General features: G+C 43.2%; 2 protein-coding genes across 2 annotated transcripts; both read right to left on the bottom strand.

Annotated features, from left to right (window-relative positions):
* Positions 1-11,313: 11,313 nt before the first annotated feature.
* LOC124027697 (inward rectifier potassium channel 2-like) lies at positions 11,314-19,128 on the bottom strand. The gene is made up of 2 exons (XM_046340068.1): positions 18,977-19,128; positions 11,314-13,665 (listed from the first exon to the last, which is right to left on the bottom strand). The coding sequence occupies exon 2, from the start codon at positions 13,375-13,377 to the stop codon at positions 12,013-12,015; it is 1,365 nt and encodes a 454-aa protein (XP_046196024.1). The 5' UTR covers positions 13,378-13,665; positions 18,977-19,128; the 3' UTR covers positions 11,314-12,012.
* Positions 19,129-19,986: 858 nt separating this feature from the next.
* LOC124027698 (inward rectifier potassium channel 16-like) lies at positions 19,987-21,698 on the bottom strand. Its single transcript, XM_046340069.1, has one exon. The coding sequence runs from the start codon at positions 21,474-21,476 to the stop codon at positions 20,313-20,315; it is 1,164 nt and encodes a 387-aa protein (XP_046196025.1). The 5' UTR covers positions 21,477-21,698; the 3' UTR covers positions 19,987-20,312.
* Between the last annotated feature and the right edge of the window lie 5,127 nt (positions 21,699-26,825).

The following is a 26,825-nucleotide window of genomic DNA, read 5'->3' as shown; positions in this document are numbered from 1 at the left end:
TACGTCACAGGTGTCCTTGAGTTGGGTTTATTTTCATTTCCATCATGCCCACAGCTGGCAGCACTGAAGTCATCATCAATTCAGACCGCAGCCCCCATGACCCGGGTTCTGTAGGTCAGTAATGCCTTTGGGTGCAGAACTCTTCCCACGTGTCGAACACACACACAATGCCTTTGGGTACAGAACTCTTCCCACGTTCTCAGGCACATTTCCTAATGTGGAGGTTTGAAACAGAGGCTAAATCAAGTGAGTTCAGCTCCTCTATAAAGTCTGTGGGCATTTGGCAGCCAGTAGTGATACCACCTCCATCATGCTGTGTTGAGAGGTGAAGAGGTTAGTGGTATTGACACAGGAAGTTCTGTAGGGAGTCACACACACACACACACAGGGTACACCCAGGACACTCCGTTCTGTACGGATCATGCACACGGACACACACGCACAGCACATACTCTCAAACTCGTTCAAATCGATCTGTCAACGATGGGAACAGTAGTAAGACTAAACTTGGCAATGATGTCACAAATTAATTTACAACCTGTTTGTGTGGCTAGAGCCAGGGTAGCGTACACTGCTAAACAGGTGATTTCTAGATCTAGAACCTATATTTATAGAACCGTTTCTTCTAATATATTTTCATATTATAGTAATATTTTTGTAACTTCTGCCACAGACAGGCCATCTTTCCTTTCAAGTCAGGGGACACAGTGACCGGGCTGAAAAGGTCCTTAAACACTCCCTGTTCTGTAGGGATCAAGTCAGAGGGAGACACAGTAGTGGTATGACCCAGGACACTCCCTGTTCTCTAGGGATCAAGTCAGAGGGAGGTACAGTAGTGGTATGACCCAGGACACTCCCTGTTCTGTAGGGATCAAGACAGCGGGAGACACAGTAGTGGTATGACCCAGGACACTCCTGTTCTGTAGGGATCAGGTCAGAGGGAGACACAGTAGTGGTATGACCCAGGACATTCCCTGTTCTGTAGGGATCAAGTCAGAGGGAAACACAGTAGTGGTATGACCCAGGAGTAAGCAGACAACTACTTCTTAGGAGAGTTCTCTACGTCAGCTTTTCTCTTTCACAGTGAAAGAGAAGCAGAGCAGAAGGCTATGTGTCAGGGTTGTCCTTTTCAGGTTGTTGAGATGTAATTTTTTCAATCATTGAATTTCCATTCGAATTGACCCCAATCCTGCTGTGTGTGCAATCTGGCCTCATTCTCCTGCTATGACTTCCATCTGATTCATACGGAGGGCTACAGCCTCTGTCAGTATGCACAGCACAGAGCCAGGGGCCTTGTTCCAAACTATGCCTGAGGGACAAACTGAAATACCACATAGTCAATGTTTTACGGTGACATCAAAGGTCATGAAGAGGCTGTGGGTTGTTTGTCTTCTAGGCAAACAGAGTGTTAGTGTTCCTACTCCTGAACGCAGAGGGTGGAAACTGAATCCCTCTAACATGACGGTTAACACTCACTCACAACTAACAAAGTGCTCAGAGAGATATAAGCACTGGAATTGACCCAGGGCCTTACTCACACACACTGCTGTGGCACAATCACATGTCAATATCAATGAGTTGATGGGGTGACCCAGCACACAGGACCTAGGACCTGGGACCTCCCCTCATGGTCGTGACAATCCCGATGCTGGATATTTTGGTCTAGTAACACATGGCAGGAAGTCTAGCAATGTGAGGTTCTTGATCCATGTGAGGTCAATGTGAGGTTATTGATCCATGTGAGGTCAATGTGAGGTTATTGATCCATGTGAGGTCAATGTGAGGTTCTTGATCCATGTGAGGGCAATGTGAGGTTATTGATCCATGTGAGGTCAATGTGAGGTTCTTGATCCATGAGGTCAATGTGAGGTTCTTGATCCATGTGAGGTCAATGTGAGGTTATTGATCCATGTGAGGGCAATGTGAGGTTCTTGATCCATGTGAGGTCAATGTGAGGTTATTGATCCATGTGAGGTCAATGTGAGGTTCTTGATCCATGTGAGGTCAATGTGATCCATGTGAGGTCAATGTGAGGTTATTGATCCATTGGTCAATGTGAGGTTCTTGATCCATGTGAGGTTATTGATCCATGTGAGGTTCTTCCATGGTCAATGTGAGGTTCTTGATCCATGTGAGGTTCTTGATCCATGTGAGGTCAATGTGAGGTTCTTGATCCATGTGAGGTCAATTGATCCATGTGAGGTCAATGTGAGGTTCTTGATCCATGAGGTCAATGTGAGTTTCTTGTTCAATTGATCCATGTGAGGTCAATGTGAGGTTCTTGATCCATGTGAGGTCAATGTGAGGTTCTTGATCCATGTGAGGTTCTTCCATGTGATCAATGTGAGGTTATTGATCCATGTGAGGTTCTTGATCCAATGTGAGGTCAATTTGAGGTTATTGATCCATGTGAGGTTCTTGATCCATGGGGTTCTTGATCCATGTGAGGTTATTGATCCATGTGAGGTCAATGTGAGGTTCTTGATCCATGTGAGGTTCTTGATCCATGTCAATGTGAGGTTCTTGATCCATGTGAGGTCAATGTGAGGTTCTTGATCCATGTGAGGTTCTTGATCCATGTGAGGTCAATGTGAGGTTCTTGATCCATGTGAGGGTGGTCTAACGGAGGATTTTTCTTTGAGGATCTGTAAAAGTAAAAAAGTAAAACAAAAGGTAATGTAACACGATTACCTTCATCATTCCGAGCGTGATCTCTGGTGATGTTTTATTAGATAATGTGGAAAAAGCCCCAGGGCTGTACCCACTCCATAAGTAGAACCAAATCAAATGGACTCACTGCCTCCCTGGCTGTCTGATCGATCTTCTGACTTCCCCTCATGCTGTCAGACTCCTGCCCACAGTTGGAAACTCATTTGAATTTTGTGGACTAAATGTGTTTCCATGGAAGACAGGAACACTCTCATTTCCAGGTGTACTGATGATGAATGAATATATTTGGGATGTCTTCCTGAGTCGATGTAGGGGTTGTCTCTTTCTACTGTGACTCTAACAACCACTCAGTAGCCTTTCTATCCCCTCTGGAGTTGTGGACTCTGGGGAGGTGGTTACGTAATATGTGCTTTGCCTGTAGTGCAGAGGATAAAACGGCATCAGAGCCCACAGCTGCTATTATCAACACAATCTATGAATTAAGCAAATGACCTGTGAATTTCATATGAACCTTGAATGAAGAGTCCTCATAAAAAAGGTTTGGGACTGTTCTCTTTCGGAGTCTCTCTGTCCACTCTCTCTTTTAGTCGTTGACTATATGTTAAGATTCATATCGACATGCTTGTGTACCAATCAATACAATTTACAAATGAGCACAATATAACTCCAAAGAAAGCTTTGAGTACAACTGAATTCATTGTAAAAAGCATGACATTGTCCCCTGTCAGTAGTCTGCAGTTCAGGACCACATTATAGCTGTCCTCTTTCCATAGTTTACCAAAGTGAAGCGTTCCTTCAATGCCTGCTGTTCAAAATGACATCCAACAGAGGAGGAGGATTAAAATAGCTTGGTGTCTCTGTGGGCTTCGCTAAACTTTTCAGTCAGACAAGTTTGGTGAAGAAATGGATGGCGTGAGCTCTGACAGCGAATGGCTTGGAATCTGGGCCATTGGTCTAAATTTGAGGGAGCCTCCAACACAACCAGCCCCCGTCCAGTTCATTCTATCAGGGCTCCTCTCTCTCTCTCTCTCTCTCTCTCTGTCTCTCTGTCTCTCTCTCTCTCTCTCTCTCTCTCTCTCTGTCTCTCTCTCTCTCTCTCTCTCTCTCTCTCTCTCTCTCTCTCTCTCTCTCTTTCTCTCTGTCTCTCTCTCTCTCTCTCTCTCTCTCTCTCTCTCTCTCTGTCTCTCTCTCTCTCTCTCTCTCTCTCTCTCTCTCTCTCTCTCTCTCTCTCTCTCTCTCTCTCTCTCTGTCTCTCTCTCTGTCTCTCTGTCTCTCTCTCTCTCTCTCACTCTCTCACTCTCTCACTCTCTCTCTCTCTCTCTCTCTTTCTCTCTTTCTCTCTTTCTCTCTCTCTCTCTCCCTCTCATGTATTATGTAGGTCATAAACTGACATCTTTGGAAAAATCAACCCCCTTAGAAATCCGATATTTTCCACACCTTATGTAAACATAGATACAGTAACAAACATAGCTAGATGCTTTGTCTTTCTGACCGGATTGCATAGGCCGGGGCCTGCTGTTGTGAGACAAAGGCTCAAATGTGTATATACCTGTACTGTAACTGAACCACTTGTAATTGATGTGGTAAGGGTTCACATTCAACAAACACCAATCATTTGGAAACTGATGTATTTGAGGATTTATGTTACTTTTTATTGAAAAATACTCAACAAAATTGTCACAGACATAATAATAATATTATTATCCACAACTGCAATATTAATACGTATCTACAATATAATTCACAAAATTAAAAAAATCTGTACAACTTCTGGTTTGTGCAGGACATTATAGGAAGACTCTGATAGAAAAATAGACTCAAAAGAAGAAGCAACATAGAAGGGAAGAATGACAACCCAATACACACAACCTCTGGCATCCCCGTATGACAACCCAATACACACAACCTCTGGCATCCCCGTATGACAACCCAATACACACAACCTCTGGCATCCCCATATGACAACCCAATACACAATACCTCTGGCATCCCCGTATGACAACCCAATACACACAACCTCTGGCATCCCCTGTATGACAACCCAATACACACAACCTCTGGCATCCCCGTATGACAACCCAATACACACAACCTCTGGCATCCCCGTATGACAACCCAATACACACAACCTCTGGCATCCCCATATGACAACCCAATACACACAACCTCTGGCATCCCCGTATGACAACCCAATACACACAAACTCTGGCATCCCCGTATGACAACCCAATACACACAACCTCTGGCATCCCCGCATGACAACCCAATACACACAACCTCTGGCATCCCCGTATGACAACCCAATACACACAACCTCTGGCATCCCCGTATGACAACCCAATACACACAACCTCTGGCATCCCCGTATGACAACCCAATACACACAACCTCTGGCATCCCCGTATGACAACCCAATACACACAACCTCTGGCATCCCCGTATGACAACCCAATACACACAACCTCTGGCATCCCCGTATGACAACCCAATACACACAACCTCTGGCATCCCCGTATGACAACCCAATACACACAACCTCTGGCATCCCCATATGACAACCCAATACACACAACCTCTGGCATCCCCGTATGACAACCCAATACACACAAACTCTGGCATCCCCGTATGACAACCCAATACACACAAACTCTGGCATCCCCGTATGACAACCCAATACACACAAACTCTGGCATCCCCGTATGACAACCCAATACACACAACCTCTGGCATCCCCGTATGACAACCCAATACACACAAACTCTGGCATCCCCGTATGACAACCCAATACACACAACCTCTGGCATCCCCGTATGACAACCCAATACACACAACCTCTGGCATCCCCATATGACAACCCAATACACACAACCTCTGGCATCCCCGCATGACAACCCAATACACACAACCTCTGGCATCCCCGTATGACAACCCAATACACACAACCTCTGGCATCCCCGTATGACAACCCAATACACACAACCTCTGGCATCCCCGTATGACAACCCAATACACACAACCTCTGGCATCCCCGTATGACAACCCAATACACACAACCTCTGGCATCCCCGTATGACAACCCAATACACACAACCTCTGGCATCCCCGTATGACAACCTCAGTGTATCAGACCTCCATGGACATTCTCTTATATATATCATCTCATACACATTTTCTTATGAAGAATTTGCTAACAATAAAAAATACAACATTTGTATTTGTCTATGTTAACGACATAGGCAATAAAAAGTGACACTTTTGAGCAAGTTGCAAACAATTTCAACAATAAACGTACATTCGGAGTAGAATTTGTGCATGTCTACGGTAACAAATTGTGAAGATTCGTTAGGCCTACTGTATATAGCCAGAATAAAAAGCTCCATATTTTTGTACGACTCGAGCTCTTTAGTGCGTGTGCATTAGTGTGTACGTTTGTGTGCCTGTATGTGTGTCTGTCTGTTCAGCTTTTGTGTGCCGCACTGTCTGTGTCTGAAAGATAAGAGAACTTGTCCGCCTCGTTCTCTGTGCACCATGCCTTAAAGCAATGTGACAACACAAAGTGCTGGTCCTTTCAGAAGTGACAAAACAACAGCTTTGCTCCCTCTTCACAAGACCCAGCACACACTAGTCTTCCCAGACCTCGGGCAACAGCACTGAACATTGTGGGAGGTAACCCTGTCTGCCTTAGGAGACTAATCACACACAGCAAAGTAACAAGGTTTGTAATGTCCCCAGTCAGACAAGGCCAAATCACTGATCTAAATACACAGTAGTAGTCGACATTATATGATAACAGATGGTTTCAAATCAACAACAAAAAAAGAACAGATGAAGGTTTTATGTACATTTGGCTTTACGCAAAAACTGAATAAATAAAAAGGTTTCTAGTGTCAGTGTCATGGAATTGGAGGGGGGGGGTTCTCTTGAAGTGGAAAGTGCACTGTAGCTTTGGATAACTGATAACACTGATAGAATCAGGTCTTTCTACATGGTTTTCAATTAAATAAGTACCTCCACATTTTTACTGTTATTCAAAATAGATACTTTTAATAGACAAACAATACATTTTGACTGCTACGTTTCATTCTAACCATATGTGCACATGTAACTTAGCAGCACTTTATTACCTACATTCATCTGCACACTCCCTTCCAGCTTTCTAGCTCAGGGTGTCTGGATCATACAGAAGGAGACAGAGATGATGTCAAAAAAGATGGGAACCAAGTGTTCTCATCCAATTCATTCGTCCATAGATGCGGTAAAGGAGTCAAAGGAATGCAGATGTGTTGGTGAGAGTCTACCCTTTCCACAGTGGGGTCATATTAGTTTGTAGCCCAAACTGTTCGGACTCTACAGATAGAAGTTGGCACATCAGCGTTACCGACTTCAGACAAGTCCCATGTGGATTATGGGGGTCGTAGAGCAAGACGGAGATCACCATTGTGTTTCCATAGAACGGTCATATTAGTTTGTAGGCCAAACCATTCGGATGCTACAGCCGTTTTCGTGAAAAGACCGATTTTCGGTCTTACAAAAAAATGTATCTCTAGTTTAAAGTTATCTTAATGGGGTTTTGTTTATTATGTTAATTAGATAGACGCACAGGTGAAATACTAAGATTGACGCAAGGATTAAGTCCGATTTGGATATATTTGGCTGTGACTTCTAAATGCTAACTCCCGTTCGTATAAGCTGATAAGCATAGCTAGCATACAGAAATCTGTGCTGGTAGTCAAATTCATGCTTTAACTGTAATGCAGTTGATTGGTGAAGATGACATCAACATGTGTTGGGGTTGACATCCATACAAACAATATACTCTGTTTTGTACCTCAACACAGGGTGAAATACAGAGCCTTCAATAAGTATTCACACTTTTCCCACATTTTGCTGTGTTTAGCCTGAATTGTATATTGATAAAATGTTGATTGTGTCTCTCTGATCTACATACAATACCCCTTAATGTCAAAGTGGAATTTTTAACAAATTAATTCATTTGTAATCGCTGCCAATGGTGATTCTGAAATGTATTGACTCAGGGGTGTGAATACTTGTAAATGAGATATTTATTTATTTAATTTTCAATAAATTAGCAGACATTTCTAAAAACATTTTGAGGTATGGTGTGTAAGGGAAAGGGGATACCTGGTAGATGTAATTTTGAGGTATGGTGTGTAAGGGAGAGGGGAAGGGGATACCTAGTAGATGTCATTTTGAGGTATGGTGTGTAAGGGAAAGGGGAAGGGGATACCTAGTAGATGTCATTTTGAGGTATGGTGTGTAAGGGAAGGGGAAGGGGATACCTAGTAGATGTCATTTTGAGGTATGGTGTGAAAGGGAAAGGGGATACCTAGTAGATGTAATTTTGAGGTATGGTGTGTAAGGGAAAGGGGAAGGGGGATAGTAGATGTAATTTTGAGGTATGGTGTGTAAGGGAAAGGGGAAGGGGGATAGTAGATGTCATTTTGAGGTATGGTGTGTAAGGGAAAGGGGAAGGGGGATAGTAGATGGTGAGAAAAAAAACATATATTTAATCCCTTTTGAATTCAGGCTGTAACACAACAAAATGTGGAATAAATCAATAGGTATGAATACTTTCTGAAGGCCCTGTACACATAAAATATTGCCTTAATGTCGGCACATTTTGCTGGGGGGCAATGAGGAGACTCGGGAGCTTTCCCCCACGGCTCTTTCCCCCACGGCTCTTTGCCCCACGGCTCTTTCCCCCACGGCTCTTTCCCCCACGGCTCTTTCCCCCACGGCTCTTTCCCCCACGGCTCTTTCCCCCACGGCTCTTTGCCCCAGGCATTTCCATGGCAATTCCATTGTTTTGGTCCGGTTCAATTGACCTATTTAACACATCTATTCCGTGGGAGTTCCGTTGAATGAAATCACTGTCTTATCCTTCTTCATCTCATCCTAGGTCAGCGTTTACCTAAGTAGGGATTGCTACTTCATGTGTGGTTGCCTGATTTTAAAATGGGGTCATGAGAGAAACTGAAATTAAATGAACTAAATCGCGCTTGGTTCATAGAACTGGGGTTAGGTCAGTAACCTCCATTTGGCGCTAGATGCGGTTGTAATAAACAGAACGGTTTATGTTTTCTTCCTACAAATGAGGCTCTATCTTTTTAAACGTTTAAGCTACACAATATTATGACCCCATCACTGAGAGATAAGACACTCAGGAGCACATCCTGTATGTGTCTTATGTTTCCTTCTGACCAAAATCAGCACAGGACTCATTATGACAAGACCAGGCACTAAATCAGACTGGGTGAAAAGAACATTGTCAATGAAATGTTATTTTCTACACAGACGATCATACAGAATTATTGCCTGATGATCTTCTGAACTTCCCAATACCTTTATGATGCATTTCAGTCACTTCAAACTATACTGCATTCAAAAGTCCTGTCAGACTGGTTTGTAATAGACTGTCATAGCCCAAATTTAAAAAGTAAACATTGGCCACTGATTATATCACCTTTTTTCACATGGTGGGGTTGTGGGCCAAAATATCAAAATGGGGTCGTGGGCCAAAATATCAAAATGGGGTCGTGGGCCAAAATATCATAATGGGGTCACGGGCCAAAATATCAAAATGGGGTCGTGGGCCAAAAAGGTTTGGGAACCCCTGTACTAGACATCCCTGGACCGTTGAGATGTATCTTCCTGCTGGTTTATATGACACCTCTTGCACTGTGAGCTGTTTTAAAGCCAAATCTCAAGTGATGGCTCATGTTACTGAGACTTGAGTTAAGGCTCACGTTGCAAAAGATGCTATAAATATATAAATATGTAGGATCTTAATTTGACCACTCTGTTGCCACTGAAAATATTACTGCGCTGGAGGAACGCAGATGAGCTTGGCGATTTATATACATTCACTGAAAACCCACACTAGCATATTATCAGTATTGCACTTTTCATGTAGCCTAACTTTGGCCAGCTAATAGCCTAACCACTGATCAAGCAACATTACATTGGCGAAAAAGACTAAATGCTCAAATCTGTTTGCTGCAGGATTATTTTGCTGAGACAATACCGGTCAAATTAAGATCCTACATCTGTACTAAGACAACAAGAAGATTGACTGAAGCATAATTTACAGTACCACACTAATATGAGCTATGCAGCGCTAGATACACACATGCACAGATGCACGACGCACACGCACACGCACGCACGCGCACACGCACACGCACACGCACACACACACACACACACACACACACACACACACACACACACACACACACACACACACACACACACACACACACACACACACACACACACACACACACACACACCATAGATGGGGTTGTTTTCATGGAGGAAGACGACCTGTTGGAAAACTGTGGCCAAATTAGTGGTATTACATGTAATCTTCAAAGATTATTTTCAAAGGGTGAGAAATTAAATATACTTTTTGTACAGAGATTAAGCTGTGTATAATTTTAGATTGTCAAACTGTGCAGCAGTAAAATGAAACAAATAACTACATGCTGTAGCTACATCTCTTGACATCTAACGGACACAATCTTTTACACAGAAAATGATCTCTTCCCTTTGTTCTGGATACATTTCCTATATTTCCACAGCTATTTGGAAAGTTGAGAACACAATAGGAGAGGCTGGTTGATTGGGAATACAACACTCCTTCCCTGCTACGAACACTATCCCTCTCCAGCCACCCTTAATTAGTCCAAGTAAACAACACTAAGCTAATTCACTAAGCTAATTCAAAATATCGGGGCAGCTCATATTTACAAAATATGCAAATAGAAACATCTCTTTGGTTGTTGCGATTAAACTGTAGAAAACTGTAGTATACTGTAGAATACTGCACTCCACACTGTAGTATCCCTTGATCGTATAGTGCTTACTACGGAATGTTGTAGTATAATGTAGAGTACTATACTATACACTGTAGTATCCCTCGATCATGTAGTGCAAGGATCATAAACTAGATTCAGCTGCGGGCTGATTTTTTCTTGAGCAGGTAGTCGGGGGGCCAGGAACATAATTACAAATCATTTGCAAATTGGTCGCAAGAAGCACCAAAAATATATAATATTTGACTAAAACAGAACAATTTCAAACTTTGCTTCTATTTGTATAAGATCACATATCTATTACGCGTGGGAATAGTTGGCAACAGACTTTCCTGGTGTTTTACAGTCTTTTATGTCCAACAATGAAAATGATAAATAATGAAAACTTGGGGGGCCAAATAAATTCAGCCTGAGGGCCACTAATTGGGGAACCCTGATTTAGTGCTTACTATATACCTTTTTGAATACTGTAGAATACTACAGTACACATTGTATTGGTATGCTAATATTGCATTTGCATATGTCCTGCACATTCCCTTCCCCCACACCCCAATTTGTGCCACAGACAGATAACAAAAGAGAATAAAACCAAAATACTATAGTAAATACTATACTGTACACTACAGTAATGTCTGCAAAACACTACAGTAAAAACTACAGTATACTACAGTAATGTCCGCAACAACAGTATAGTAAATACTACAGTATACTACAGTAATGTCTGCAAAACACTACAGTAAAAACTACAGTATACTACAGTAATGTCTGCGAAACACTACAGTAAAAACTACAGTAATGTCTGCAAAAACACAATAGTAAATACTACAGTATACTACAGTAATGTCTGCAAAAATACTACAGAAAATACTACAGTATACTACAGACAGATCCACAAAAACACTACAGTAAATACTGTAGTATCTAAATATAGTAATACTTCTAAAGTATAGGTACAGTATATATCATTTTTTCGTGTGGAGTCTCAATGTGACAACTTTCCAATGTTCTCTTGCAACTTTCAAAGACTCACGCACGCACGCACGCACGCACGCACGCACGCACGCACGCACGCACGCACGCACGCACACACACACACACACACACACACACACACACACACACACACACACACACACACACACACACACACACACACACACACACACACACACACACACACACACACACACACACTGTATAAAATGCTACCTAACCCGTCTCATTCCTATAGTGCCACGGGCCAGAAGAGCCATCAACTCCTCTCAGTCAATCTACCATCGCTTCCCACCAGATGAGGGACTTGTGTAAAGAGAATAAATAATATTGCATCATTTTCTCTGGTCTGTTAATTCTGCATTCGCTTGTGCCTGAGTGTCTTCCTCAGAAAATGACACTCACCTCACAGTCAAGCCATCCTGCAGTAGTACAGACAGCCGTTAGGAGCAAAGGTCAAACCTATCATAATAGTATTTCATGTAGTATTTCCCCCCTAACATCTCTGCAGTCATATTTCTGATTCTCGTCTTAGAGGCCTTGCTTCGGAAGGCATCGTCAGACTCCTGGTCTCCTGATTGTGTTCAGAATGTACAGAGACTGTGTCTGTGTTTGTCTCCTCCAGTGTTGCGTTCTCAATAGCACCCTGATCCTCCATTTTTACCTCCTTTTCCTCCCCATCCTCCTCTTTCTCCTCATCAAACGTCTCCTCCATCTCCACTTTTTCAAGGGCCACCTCGTTCTCGTAACAGAAGGAGTTGGAGCAAGAGACCAGAGACTTCTTCTCGGCCAGGTCCCTGGCACTACACTGGGGCGTGCTGCTCACCTCGTAGGTTTTCTCGAAGCGCGAGTAGTCCACCTTGTAGTAGTTATTCTCCTCGAACAGGACTGGCTCGAATCGGTGGCCCCAGAGAACCTCGCTGGCCACGTAGGAGCTGCGGCACTGGGTGGTCATGGCCGTGGCTTCCACCATACCTTCCAGGATCACCACCATCTCAAACTGGGACGTTTCCAGCTCCTGTTTGCTCATCTCATACAAGGGGCTGTCCTCGTCGATCTCATGGACAATGGTGATGGGCGACACCAGGAAGACGCGGTCGACGCCGCTGTCGAAGCCCACGTCGATGTCCATCTGGTCCAGGGGGATATACTCGCCTTCGGCCGTGGTTCGCGACCTGAGGAGGTGGGCGCGCACGTGGGCCTCCACCAGGTGGCTCTTGCGCAGGTTCCCCACGCGCCACATCAGGCACAGCTTGCTGTCCCGCATGGCCACCGTAGCGTAGTGGCTGAAGATCAGCGTCTCGTTCCTCTTCTTGGGCTTGGCCATCTTAGCCATGACGGCGCCAATGATGAAGGCGTCGATGATGCAGCCGAAGATGCTCTGGAAGACCACCATGAAGACGGCCACGGGACACTCCTCGGTGACGTAGCGGTAGCCGTAGCCAATGGTGGTCTGTGTCTCCACGGAGAAGAGGAAGGCGGCGGTGAAGCTGTTGACGTTAGACACGCACATCTGCGTCTCGTTCTCCAGGTCGCCGTAGGAGAGCGCTACAAGCCAGAAGACGAAGCCGAAGAAGAGCCAGGAGAGGAGGAAGGACAGGCAGAAGATGATCAACATCCAGCGCCAGCGGATGTCCACACAGGTGGTGAACAGGTCGGCAAGGTAACGCTGGCCCTTCCCGCTCATGTTGATGAACTGCACGTTGCAGTGGCCGTCTTTCTGGACGAAGCGGCTCACAGCCTGCTGCTGCGCAGCGTGAACCTTGGCCACCGTGCCATTGGCGTAGCCGTTGGGCACGGCGGCGATGGCGGCTAGCTTCATGCCGTCTTCCTCGGAGGAGACAATGCTGTAGCGGTGGCTTCGCACGCTCCCCATGGCTTCCCCCCTGGGAGAAGGAGCTGCTGGGCCCAACCGCTGCTTCTGCTCTGGAAAACAGTCTGAGTTTTTGGTAGAAGCGTTGGAGAAACAGTTTTGAACACTCGCCGGGACCCACTAAGACAGGAAATGTGGAGTTTAGGACTTTTGGGTCCTAGGGAGTTGGATGGGGAAAAGCTGCCCCTGCTGCTGTTGCACCTGGGCTTCTCCAGAGGAGAGCCGTGCTGGCGAGGGGCCTGCTCAGTCCTCCTCTCTTATGGGTGTCTCGTACCTCATCCGTGAAGTGGGCTGTGGAAAGGACAAGCAAAAAGAAAAGTCTGTGTTAAGACTAATTGGTGGAACCAGAAGGAAAAATCAGCGGCGTTCAACCTATTGTCTAAATGATGCATTCAACACTCAAATGTGCACCACAACTTGACCATTCACACGGAAGTAAATACATTCTACTGTACATTTTAGAATATTTAAGTAAATGTTGGGCTCTGGGATTGTAGACATGACAGACATTTTCTATTCCAGTTCTGTGTCAGCTGACAAGATAACAGATCCTCTCAGCTCTGCTTAGTGCTGGTATTAATTAGGCTAGACCAGCCAATTGAAAGTCACATTACAGATCAGGTTCATGTTAATCAAACAAGTCATTGGAGCACAAAGGAACCACTATGTGTGTCCATCACAGGAGGTTGGTGGCACCTGAATTGGGGAGGACGGGCTCATGGCAATGACTGGGGCGGAATCGGTGGAATGGTATCAAATACAGTGCCTTGCGAAAGTATTCGGCCCCCTTGAACTTTGCGACCTTTTGCCACATTTCAGGCTTCAAACATAAAGATATAAAACTGTATTTTCTTGTGAAGAATCAACAAGTGGGACACAATCATGAAGTGGAACAACATTTATTGGATATTTCAAACTTTTTTAACAAATCAAAAACTGAAAAATTGGGCGTGCAAAATTATTCAGCCCATTTACTTTCAGTGCAGCAAACTCTCTCCAGAAGTTCAGTGAGGATCTCTGAATGATCCAATGTTGACCTAAATGACTAATGATGATAAATACAATCCACCTGTGTGTAATCAAGTCTCCGTATAAATGCACCTGTACTGTGATAGTCTCAGAGGTCCGTTAAAAGCGCAGAGAGCATCATGAAGAACAAGGAACACACCAGGCAGGTCCGAGGTACTGCTGTGAAGAAGTTTAAAGCCGGATTTGGATACAAAAAGATTTCTAAAGCTTTAAACATCCCAAGGAGCACTGTGCAAGCGATAATATTGAAATGGAAGGAGTATCAGACTACTGCAAATCTACCAAGACCTGGCCGTCCCTCTAAACTTTCAGCTCATACAAGGAGAAGACTGATCAGAGATGCAGCCAAGATGCCCATGATCACTCTGGATGAACTGCAGAGATCTACAGCTGAGGTGGGAGACTCTGTCCATAGGACAACAATCAGTCGTATATTGCACAAATCTGGCCTTTATGGAAGAGTGGCAAGAAGAAAGCCATTTCTTAAATATATCCATAAAAAGTGTTGTTTAAAGTTTGCCACAAGCCACCTGGGAGACACACCAAACATGTGGAATTAGGTGCTCTGGTCAGATGAAACCAAAATTGAACTTTTTGGCAACAATGTAAAACGTTATGTTTGGCGTAAAAGCAACACAGTTCATCACCCTGAACACACCATCCCCACTGTCAAACATGGTGGTGGCAGCATCATGGTTTGGGCCTGCTTTTCTTCAGCAGGGACAGGGAAGATGGTTAAAATTGATGGGAAGATGGATGGAGCCAAATACAGGACCATTCTGGAAGAAAACCTGATGGAGTCTGCAAAAGACCTGAGACTGGGACGGAGATTTGTCTTCCAACAAGACAATGATCCAAAACATAAAGCCAAATCTACAATGGAATGGTTCAAAAATAAACATATCCAGGTGTTAGAATGGCCAAGTCAAAGTCCAGACCTGAATCCAATCGAGAATCTGTGGAAAGAACTGAAAACTGCTGTTCACAAATGCTCTCCATCCAACCTCACTGAGCTCGAGCTGTTTTGCAAGGAGGAATGGGAAAAAATGTCAGTGTCTCGATGTGCAAAACTGATAGAGACATACCCCAAGCGACTTACAGCTGTAATCGCAGCAAAAGGTGGCGCTACAAAGTATTAACTTAAGGGGGCTGAATAATTTTGCACGCCCAATTTTTCAGTTTTTGATTTGTTAAAAAAAGTTTGAAATATCCAATAAATGTCGCTCCACTTCATGATTGTGTCCCACTTGTTGTTGATTCTTCACAAGAAAAATACAGTTTTATATCTTTATGTTTGAAGCCTGAAATGTGGCAAAAGGTCGCAAAGTTCAAGGGGCCGAATACTTTCGCAAGGCACTGTACATCAAACACATTGTTTCCATGGTTTCCAGGTGTTTGATGCCATTCCATTGGCTCCGTTCCAGACATTATTATGAGCCGTCCTCCTGTGGTGTCCATGTATGTGGGTTTCTGCAAAAAAAGATCAGTGATCATACCTTTTCCCAACATCTTTTTACTTGATATTTTTCCCCCAATTGTTTATTTACATAGTGCTAATGTCCAATGCTTGTTCCCCACTGTAACAGTTAAGTAGACATATTTTAGTCCATATTTTCTGTGGGATCTTTCAATGATCTACTAGGGGAATAGAATAACACCTGTTCAGTTTCTTCTTCTACTCTTAACTCAACAACTTCTACAACATAGTCATGTAATCAGGTTTAAAGGGCCAGGCTGTAAACAAGCTCTATACAGGATGGTCTCTTTTAAAGCAACAATAACCTTGCAGGGCATGCAACAGAGCAACGAGGACAACTGAACTAGAAAACCCAGTAACTATCGACTGCATCTGTGTGGCCTGAGAGAGCCATTAGAATGCACCACAGGGTATGAATTATTGTCTGCCGGCTTACTTCCACCCTAATGCCAAAACAACTAACAGTGATTTGAACCACTGTCACAGAGAGAAGGTCAAGATGTCATTTGGATGAAGTCCCGTGTTAGTCGGTTGCACACTATGGTTATTTTGGTTGGCCCTTGCGGGTTGAAAAGACACATTTGTGTCTCGTTATGAAGTGTGATCTGTCTTGTCCAATGAACCATATTGGATAGTGAATACGTGTCCACACTCTCAAATTCCCTTGGCGTAAACGCTTGGTATTTAGAGTAGGCTCTTGATGTACACTAAGTAGCCTTTTGATTGTAAAATATAAAAGCTCTAAAGTAGAAGAAATCAGTGTGTATAATTTCATTCATTTAATTATCCCTTGAAAATATTGCACTCTTCACTGAATGTGACTTTGAAAACGCACAGAGGTGCGTTCAAGACAACAGGGAACTCTGGGGAAAAAAACAAGCATCCAACTTGGAATTCCAAGTCGGGAAACTCAGGCATCTTTCTAGAACTCAGACTTTCCGACATGAAGATCAATGACATCGTGATTTTTCCCAGAGTTCCCAGTTGTCTTGAAAGCTCCATCTCATCCAAGTCCCTCATCTCTGTTTTACTCATCCAGTGATGTCACTGTCAGGTTGACTAGGAATAGAAACTAGTGTTGATTTGCATGATGCATTATTGGGAGTTTGGGGCTTAATTTGTTCTAACTTCTTGGGAACTATGCATAAATATTGTTCCCTCCGGAGACTGGGGTTTAGTCCCCAACTTCACCTCCCAAACTATCCCTCCCACCTTTCTGCATCCCCTTGTAATTTCATATACAATACTCTCCTTCAACAGCAAAAAGTAATTCAACAAGTATTTAGTTTAAATGGACAAAGTCCTACTTAAAATGTAAATGTATCATGATGAATCCATCATGTTTGTGGTGAACACACAAGACAGCTGAACTCTTGAGATACCATTGGATCAGTGAAACACCTGGAATAAAACTACAAAATAAAAATAACTTGGATCTATTTTTACATCTGCATTTCATGAGGCTATCGGTGAATATTTCATGTAGCGACGTATGACCCATAGGCCGGACCTACTATCCTGACAGAGATAGAGGCTGGTTCACTGTGAATGAGCTTCCTATGGGACGTCCTAATCTTCTCCAGCTAACTAACTACACCACCACACACCACGCATTACAATTACAATTAACAGGCCAAATCAGACCGCAACCACCTCATAATCACTATGCTTCCTTGCTATCTAACAAGTCATGTGGCCCCACTGACCATCTACCAATACCTGCGTTGTACCACAACACCAACACCACTAAATACATTCAACGCTAAAACAAGCGTAATGATGCAAGGATAAACCAATGGAACGATATCCAGTATACACACTGACATGATATGACAGACCAAGAACATGAACATCAGACACCGGCAGAGACGCTGGCTACGGTATCAAACTGATACTGTCTACCGAGTCCAGAAAGTCAGGGACAACAAATAAGACTGGGCTGGAAATCAACAAACAGCACGCCTCAGTTACGCCCAATCTGTTTCCTCAAATGAAATGTGTCATTGTGAAGTCCATTCATTAGATTCCACATCAACCCTTATCTAACCAGGTCATCAGAGTGTGACTGTGTGCACTGGGCTTAGCTGCACCACACAGACTGCAACTGTTTATTTTGCCTGCGTGCAATTAGGACCAGCTGAGACAGATGGAAACTGGTTACATAAACCTGCTCCTTTAAAAAATATATATATTATTGCAAAGAATAGATCAATCATTTCTATCCAATATTCAGCAGCACTGCAGCACCATTCATTATGGAATGACCTGCTACTATGGGATGTCAGGGTTGACAGTTGGCTTTAATTCATTGTTTTGAATCAGGGTAGTCAGAATTAACATGTTTGAGAGAAATATTTTTCCTAGTCTAACTTTAAATTCGGATCATAATAAAATAAGTGCAGGTTAATATATTTAGGTAGGCTAGGCCGACTGTCATTAATTCATGCATGGGTCTATTACGGCCAATTGAATAATCAAATACAGAAACACACTATAAGAAACAGCGATGAATAATCACTGTTCAATTAATTATATATATATTTATGTATTTATTTTCTGAAGCAATGGGTGTAGGCTACTGGGCATAATCATATCAACCTGAGCTGGCCTACAGGCTCCTTTTTTCTCTGCGTGACAGGTGGAAGGAAGAAAGTCACGGTTTATGTTTCGTTGTCAAGTCAAAACACTTTCCAACTGATCAGGGAGCATTACCTCGGCTTTTCATTGGATATGAGTAGCTTAAATTAAACATACTTGAATCTCGCTGACGCATCGATACCCACACAACTAGTAGCCTACAACCCATCGAATACTTCATTAACTCCCTAACTCTCTGAAGTATATCGAAAAAAGTGATTGTTGAACACTATAAATATGAGACAGCCTCATCAAAACAGTAAAACTGAAACACATAACAATATTTTTGCTTGAACACTGTCAAGGCCTCTGGTTATATTTTTTTTTTGTAGAAATAAAGTAGGGTATGTCCGGTTCAATTTGTAGGCTAACATTATACAGAAGACTCGTTATTCACGGTTGCGCCGTTATTCCCACGTAGACTACACCGTTAGAACGAAGTAACGGGACATGGTTTACCTGTTGATCTTTCGAGGGCAAATCAGCGGTAATTTATTCTAATACATTCCATGCATCCAGGTAGGTTTTTGCGTTAATATCCATATTTGGGTTCCACCGTTCATATTTGATATCCGGATAGACATCGTAATCACTGCCATCAACCTCTTCAGCTGAAGAAGATACTTTGCTTTGCACGGGCGGACTTTGAAAACACATGTGCCTATTCCCCGCCCTGTCGTTGTAGTCGACCAATAGAAAGCTACAGCGCTTGTTTGGACTCCAGCATCAAATAGTTCATCATGTTCAAAGCCCATGCGCGCACACGATAATAATAAGACTGATAAAAGGGCTATTAAAAATAATACTACAATTTTGTTATAATAATATAAAAAAATATATACATTATTTTAATCAACCTTACACTAAGTAATCCGTTTATTAGGTCATCTCATATACTTAATAATAATAATAATATATGCCATTTAGCAGATGGTTTTATCCAAAGCGACTTACAGTCATGTGTGCATACATTCTACGTATGGGTGGTCCCGGGGATCGAACCCACTACCCTGGCGTTACAAGCGCCATGCTCTACCAACTGAGCTACAGAAGGAAGGATATACTTGTTTGAGTATAGTAGTCTACAGTACAGCACACACACACACACACACACACACACACACACACACACACACACACACACACACACACACACACACACACACACACACACACACACACACACACACTGAACACACACTGAACACACACTGAACACACACTGAACACAAGGTGGTGATATAGAGGTACTGGCCGCAGTCGTCAGTGATAAGGAACAGCTCTGTGATTTAACCCCAGTGTAGAATGTGATGCAGGTTGAATTAAACACATGATTTAGAATGGAACTGTAAATATATTGCATATGACTTCACTACAATGCACAATAATCAATCTTCATCTTTTTGACTTTTCACTAAAGAAACATGGGAGGTATTTTTGTATTTGAATAAAACTTTACGAACATCACATCAGAAAAAAAGTATATTTATTTTAAATTTGGTGCAGTCTGTCGATCACAACAAAGACGTTGAAATGAGTCCTTTTGGACGTCAGATGTGACTTCAACAACGTACGCTTTGTTTATTTATTTCATCACATTTAGTTCAATTATTACATTCATAAAGGATATAACAAAGGAGTATAAAATATGATATAAAATAGTTATTTACAATGAAACTACCCTATTACACTTACTCAAGTCCTTTCCTGAAGTCCTGTGTGATAATGTACTATATAACCATAATGTAACAGTGTAGTTATCTGTCTCTGCTGTTTTGGGATTATCACAGCGCCATCAGAGCCACGCCTCCTGAACCACCTCCTCACTGACATCAGCCAAGGACCTCCGGAATTTCCTGCTCGATCTCACAAACGGCCGCTGCGATTGGACGATAGATTCCGTTGTCGGCGGTCTCCCCCTGTCACTCTCCTGGGCGCTGACCATGGGTGTCTGCACCCAGGTGGTCTGATGAAACAGGGCATAGTCTACCTTGTAGTGCCTCCTCCCCACCTGCACCATGTCCTGGAAGCGCTGGCCCCAGCGGATGTCTGCCGGGCTGTAAGACGTGCGTGTCTGGTGCAGGATGCCTGTGGAGTCACCGGTGTAGGTGAAGGACACTACCAGGTCAAAGTCCTCCTCCGCCAGGCTGTCCGGTCCCAGGCTGTAGAGGGGGCTCCCAGGCTCCAGCTTGTGAACGATGCTGGCCGGGGTGGCCAGGATGAGGTGTCTACTCTGGATGTCTAGGTCCTGGTAGGTCACGGAGATCATCCCAGAGGGGTGCTTCATGGTGCGGACCAGCTGCGCCCGGGCGGTGCCTTCCAGGATGTGGTTCCTGCGGAAGTCGGCGATACGCCACACAAGGCACAGGGCGCCGTTGCGCGCGTTGACCACGGCGGAGTTGCTGAAGCCCACTGTCTGCGCTCTCTTGCTCGCGCACGCCATTTTGGCCACAGTGATGCCAATGACGACTGTGTCGATGAAGCAACTCATCAGGGCCTGGATAGTCACCACCACGATGGCCACCATGCAGTTCTCCGTCATCACCCGGAAGCCATAGCCGATAGTCGCCTGGGTCGACATGGAGTACAGGAAGGCGGAAGTGAAACTGCGGACGTTCGCCACACACGGAGCCGTGTCATTGTCCTCCAGGTCTTTGTGGACGTAGGCGATCAGGAAGTAGAGGACGCTGAAGAAGAGCCAGGAGAGGATGTAGGAGAGGCAGAAGATGAGGAGCATGACCCTCCAGCGGAGCTCCACCAGCGTGGTGAAGATGTCGGCCAGGAAGAAGCTCCACTGGCCCGGGGACTGGTGGAACACCACGGGGCAGCTACCGTCCTTCAGCATGTAGCGCAGCTTTTTCTCCCCCTCCCCCCGGCCAAGATCTCCTCTGCCCATGGTGTGTGTCGTGATGTGTTGGGTATCAATGATACACTGCTGCTGGTCCATGCCTGGACTCATTTTAACAAGGGCTCTTGTGTCGTGCCTCCCCCTGAAAAATATATATATTTGTGAGGTTAGTGTGATTAGTAAAACAAAAAACAATATATACTGTACACAGTCCTATAGGTAGAAGTACACATAAAGTAAAACGTTTTTATTAGGTCTAGTTTAGTCTCTTTTTACAAGGGTTTAGGTGAGGAAAGGATGTTATTGGTGAGAGACCATCTCCATTACAAGCCAGCTTAATGTCATCAGGTTCCTGTGTTTGTTGAAGGGAACCCTCCATGTTTGAAGAAACAGGCTAGGTCACACCTTGCCCGAGGCTATCAGCACCTGAATGACCGTGACAATGTCATGCCCATGCTGTGAAAACACATTATCTTGTTGGCTGATTATTTACGAGAACTGTGATTTGCTAGGGGGAACACAGTAAGAAGCTGTGCGATTACATTTAATGATAGTCCAAATAATAGCCACATTCATTCATTTCAATAAATATTTTCCATAATTTTACAGAAATGAAGACAGGATGAGTCAAAATGAAAGGCAAAATCAGATGTCAAATGAACATGCCTTTGTGAAACTTCATGTGCAATATAATTGCTGTAACCAAGACAGCCAAAAGGAGAGAGACTTCTGGGTTTTTCCTTCCTTTGTGTTCGCTTCACTAGTCGTCCAGAAAGTTCCATTCATTTGTCCTAACATGCTATACAACCATAAAACATACATTGTCTATTCCCATTGGCAACAAAAGTTTAACGTCATGTTTAACGTCAAAGTTGTACTTTCCTTCATTGCAGGTTTCTCTAGACGGCCTACTTTGAAAAACTGGAGCCTTCTTCATTGTGCCCTCAAACTTGATCTAGTGACTCTCAATGTAAACATTGAAGAGTTTTCTGGTTAAAAAACAAGCCTTATACAACCTTTCCTTGTTTAGTTTCACCATCTTACTGACCTAGTACGGATTCTGTTATACCTCACAGATCAACAGTAACCAAGGAAATAGACCTTAAATCCCTCACCTAGTCCAAGTATTGATCCTTTCACCCTTTGATCTATATCTGGGCCTTATCAGAACATATCTATAAAGATTCAACTAGGATTTAGGCTGGGTGGGACCTTTGATCTATATCTGGGCCTTATCAGAACACATCTATAAAGATTCAACTACGATTTAGGCTGGGTGGGACCTTTGATCTATATCTGGGCATTATCAGAACACATCTATAAAGATTCAACTAGGATTTAGGCTGGGTGGGGCCTTTGATCTATATCTGGGCATTATCAGAACACATCTATAAAGATTCAACTACAATTTAGGCTGGGTGGGACCTTTGATCTGGGCATTATCAGAACACATCTATAAAGATTCAACTAGGATTTAGGCTGGGTGGGGAAAGAGATCATAATTTTTTTCTTACCAGGAAAGTACCTCATTGTAATTAGACAGACTTGGCCTGTCTGATTAAAATATTTTACCCTGCTCCGCCCCAGAACAATGGAAAACAGGACAATGTGCATGTCTATTTAAAACACTGCTACAATTTAAGATTACTTAAGGTGGATGACACACTGAACTGAGAATACCACTAAAACCTGTGTTTCTGTGTCAAGCATCATTATAATATTTACTTTGTAGATTTTGTTTGTTTTTACGTACTACATTTTTTAAACTTACAAGTTACAACTTCAAAACAGCTAACTACGCCTTCCGTTAAATACTCAGCACTTATTCCTTTCTTCACACCTACAGTGTTTTCATCAGACTTTAAATGATTGCGCTAACCTGGTGACTTTATTAATTATTAGTCAGCTAACCGGTGCCATTATATCGCAATCAAGGTGCCAATTCATAAAGCAACTGAATATTTAAACACTGTCAGTCTAGAGTCCGTTCCAACTTCTCTTTCCCTGCATCGATAATAATTGTATTGGGTCATTAACTGTAACCCTGAGCTCTGTGTTGTTATTAAGCTCTTTTGACTTTGAGGATAAATTATTATCCTGCATTTACCACGAATAGCATTCTCCTCTAAATGTTTCCATAAAAGTCCATCTTTACAGGGATACAACTAGATTCTGGCAAGTAGGTTGTTTTTCTACGTACCCAGGGTCAGATGAACCATATTAATGTCTCTGCGTGCACTATGACGTCTCTCGCGCTAGCGTACGCTACCATACCTGCAGACTTCTAGTCATTGCGCTAACACTAGCTAGCATTGGCTCGCCAAACTACCTCTAACTTTCTTAATACTGCACGCACAGACATAAAAATGGTACCCACCAGTTCACCTGACACTGGGTACGTAGAAATGCAGCTTACTAGAAGGCCTTACGTTCTCCAATAACAGTTTACCCTTTTATTGCAGCATTTTTGTTTTTCTTGACTGCACAAACAATCTCACCAAACAAACTCCCACTAATATATACAATGACATGTTAAAAGGGATATTTACCTAAATAAATACTGGTATCCTTACCCAGTAAAAATGCTAATATCAAGACAATTGACTTGCATTGGATTTGTGCCACAAAAGCTAAGAAGTTAGTAAATAGTGGTCAGGTAAACAAAAGCAACGCATTGATTGCTGTCATACTTTGTCCATAGACTGTTTACAGGAAGTGTCAAGCTCAATCCACGATTGTCTGTGGGTTTTCCCTTGTACTTGATTGATGAATTAAGGTCACGGATGAGTATGGAACTCCCCTCACCTGGTTGTCTAGGTCTTAATTGAAAGGAAAAAAACTAACACTAGCAGACACTAGGCCCTCCACGGAATGAGTTTGACACCCCAGGTTTACAGGGTATTTTTTTAAATTTGGCTGAACTCTCTCTTTTTAATTGTTTTTTATTTATTTCACCTTTATTTAACCAGGTAGGCCAGTTGAGAACACCTTTATTTAACCAGGTAGGCCAGTTGAGAACACCTTTATTTAACCAGGTAGGCCAGTTGAGAACACCTTTATTTAACCAGGTAGGCCAGTTGAGAACAAGTTCTCATTTACAACTGCGACCTGGCCAAGATAAAGCAAAGCAGTGCGACACAAACAACAACACAGAGTTACACATGCAATAAACAAACATACAGTCAATAACACAATAGAGAAAAAAAGTCTATATACAGCATGTGCAAATGAGGTTAGATGAGGGAGGTAAGGCAATAAATAGGCCATAGTGGCGAAATAATTACAATTTAGCAATTAAACACTGGAGTGATAGATGTGCAAGTAGAGATACTGGGGTGCAAAGGAGCTAAAAATAAATAACAGTATGGGGATGAGGTAGTTGGATGGGCTATTTACAGATGGGCTATGTACAGGTGCAGTGATCTGTGAGCTGCTATGACAGCTTAAAGCTAGTGAGGGAGATATGGGTCTCCAGCTTCAGTGATTTTTGCAATTCGTTACAGTCATTAGCAGCAGAGAAATGGAAGGAAAGGCGGCCAAAGGAGGAATTGGCTTTGGGGGCGACCAGTGAAATATACCTGCTGGAGCGCTTGCTACGGGTGGGTGCTGCTATGGTGACCAGTGAGCAGAGATAAGACATTTAGTTCTGATTATTGCATATGTACAGCACTCAAAAGTATGACTTCTAAATATTTAAGATAATTGTTGATATTCTAATTGTAGATGTATGACCATGCTTCCATGTCCTTTAATTGCATTATAGTTACAATGCTGTCCTTCATAGGCAGACTCATCGATATGATGGTGATGCAGAAAGGAAACTATTTATTGGGTACATTACCACAACAACTAACAGGGTGACGCATGAGGCTCAACTTCTCTGCTGTTTTGGTCCCGTGGCTACCACCCAGTGAACAGCATGAAGAGAACCCCTGCACATACTGCACATACTGATACTGTGTTTGACTGTGTGAGAGCAAAGTCTACCTTTAAACATATGTAATAAAATATATTTTAAAAAGTGTTTCATCTAGTGGATTTATGACTTTATTGAGTCTGAACACTTATGCTTATCTCTGGTTTATAATCATTAATGGCAGTGATGTAAAGTACTTACAGAGCATTTGGAAATTATTCAGACCTCTTGAATTTTTCCACATTTTGTCACTTTACATAAAATTGTTTCCCCCCTCATCTACACACATAAACACCCCATAATGACAAAGCAAAAACAGGTTTTTAGATTTTTTTGTGCACATTTTTACAAATAAAAAATGAGAAATATCACATTTACATAAGTATTCAGAACCTTTACTCAGTACTTTCTGAAGCACCTTTGGCAGCAAATACAGCCTTGAGTCTTCTCAATTTGGGGAGTTTCTCCCATTCTTCTCTGCAGATTCTCTCAACCTCTGTCAGGTTGGATGGGGAGTGTCGCTGCACAGCTATTTTCAGGTCTCTACGGAGATGTTAGATCGGGTTCAAGTCAGGGCTCTGGCTGGGTCACTAACGGACATTCAGAGTCTTGTCCCCACGCCACTCCTGCGTTGTCTTGGCTGTGTGATTAGGGTCATTGTCCTGTTAGAAGGTGAACCTTCGCCCCAGTCTGAGGTCCTGAGTGCTCTGGAGCAGGATTTCATCAAGGATCTCTCTCTCTACTTTGCTCCGTTCATCTTTCCTTCGATCCTGACTAGTCTCCCAGTCCCTGGTGCTGAAAAACATTCCCACAGCATGATACTGCCACCACCATGCTTCACTGTAGGGATGGTGCCAGGTTTCCTCCAGACGTGACGCTTGGCATTTAGGCCGAAGAGGTCAATCTTGGTTTCATCAGATCAGAGAATGTTGTTTCTCATGGTCTGAGAGTCCTTTACGTTCCTTTGGCAAACTCCAAGTGGCCTATCATGTGCCTTTTACTGAGGAGTGGCTTCTGTCTGGCCACTCTACCATAAAAGCCTGATTCTAGAAGGTTCTCCCGTCTCCACAGAGGAACTCTGGAGCTCTGTCAGTGACCACCAGGATCTCGGTCACCTCCCTGATCAAGGCCCTTCTCCCCCTATTGCTCAGTTTGGCCAGGTGTCCAGCTCTAGGAAGAGTCTTGGTGGTTCCAAACTTCTTCCATTTAAGAATGATGGAGGCCACTGTGTTCTTGGGTACCCTTCCCCATATCTGTGCCTCGACACAATCCTGTTTCAGAGCTCTACGAACAATTCCTTCAACCTCATGTCTTGGTTTTTGCTATGACATGTACTGTCAACTGTGGGACCTTATATAGACCGGTGTGTGCCTTTCCAAATCATGTCCAGTCAGTTGAATTTACTACAGGTGGACTCCAATCAAGTTGTAGAAACATCTCAAGGATGATCAATGGAAACAGGATGCATCTGAGCTCAATTTCGAGTCTCATAACAAAGGGTCTGAACACTTACTGTATGTAAATTTTTATTTTTATTTCTAAAA

The sequence above is a fragment of the Oncorhynchus gorbuscha genome, unplaced genomic scaffold (genome assembly GCF_021184085.1).
Source record: "Oncorhynchus gorbuscha isolate QuinsamMale2020 ecotype Even-year unplaced genomic scaffold, OgorEven_v1.0 Un_scaffold_3487, whole genome shotgun sequence".
NCBI classification, from domain to species: Eukaryota; Metazoa; Chordata; class Actinopteri; order Salmoniformes; family Salmonidae; genus Oncorhynchus; species Oncorhynchus gorbuscha.
Note: the sequence above shows the minus strand (reverse complement) of the source record. Positions and strands in the feature narration are given on the sequence as shown.

Coding starts and splice junctions, on each gene's coding strand:
- LOC124027697 (XM_046340068.1), bottom strand. CDS start 13,377: ATGGGGAGCGTGCGAAGCCACCGCTACAGCATTGTCTCCTCCGAGGAA.
- LOC124027698 (XM_046340069.1), bottom strand. CDS start 21,476: ATGAGTCCAGGCATGGACCAGCAGCAGTGTATCATTGATACCCAACAC.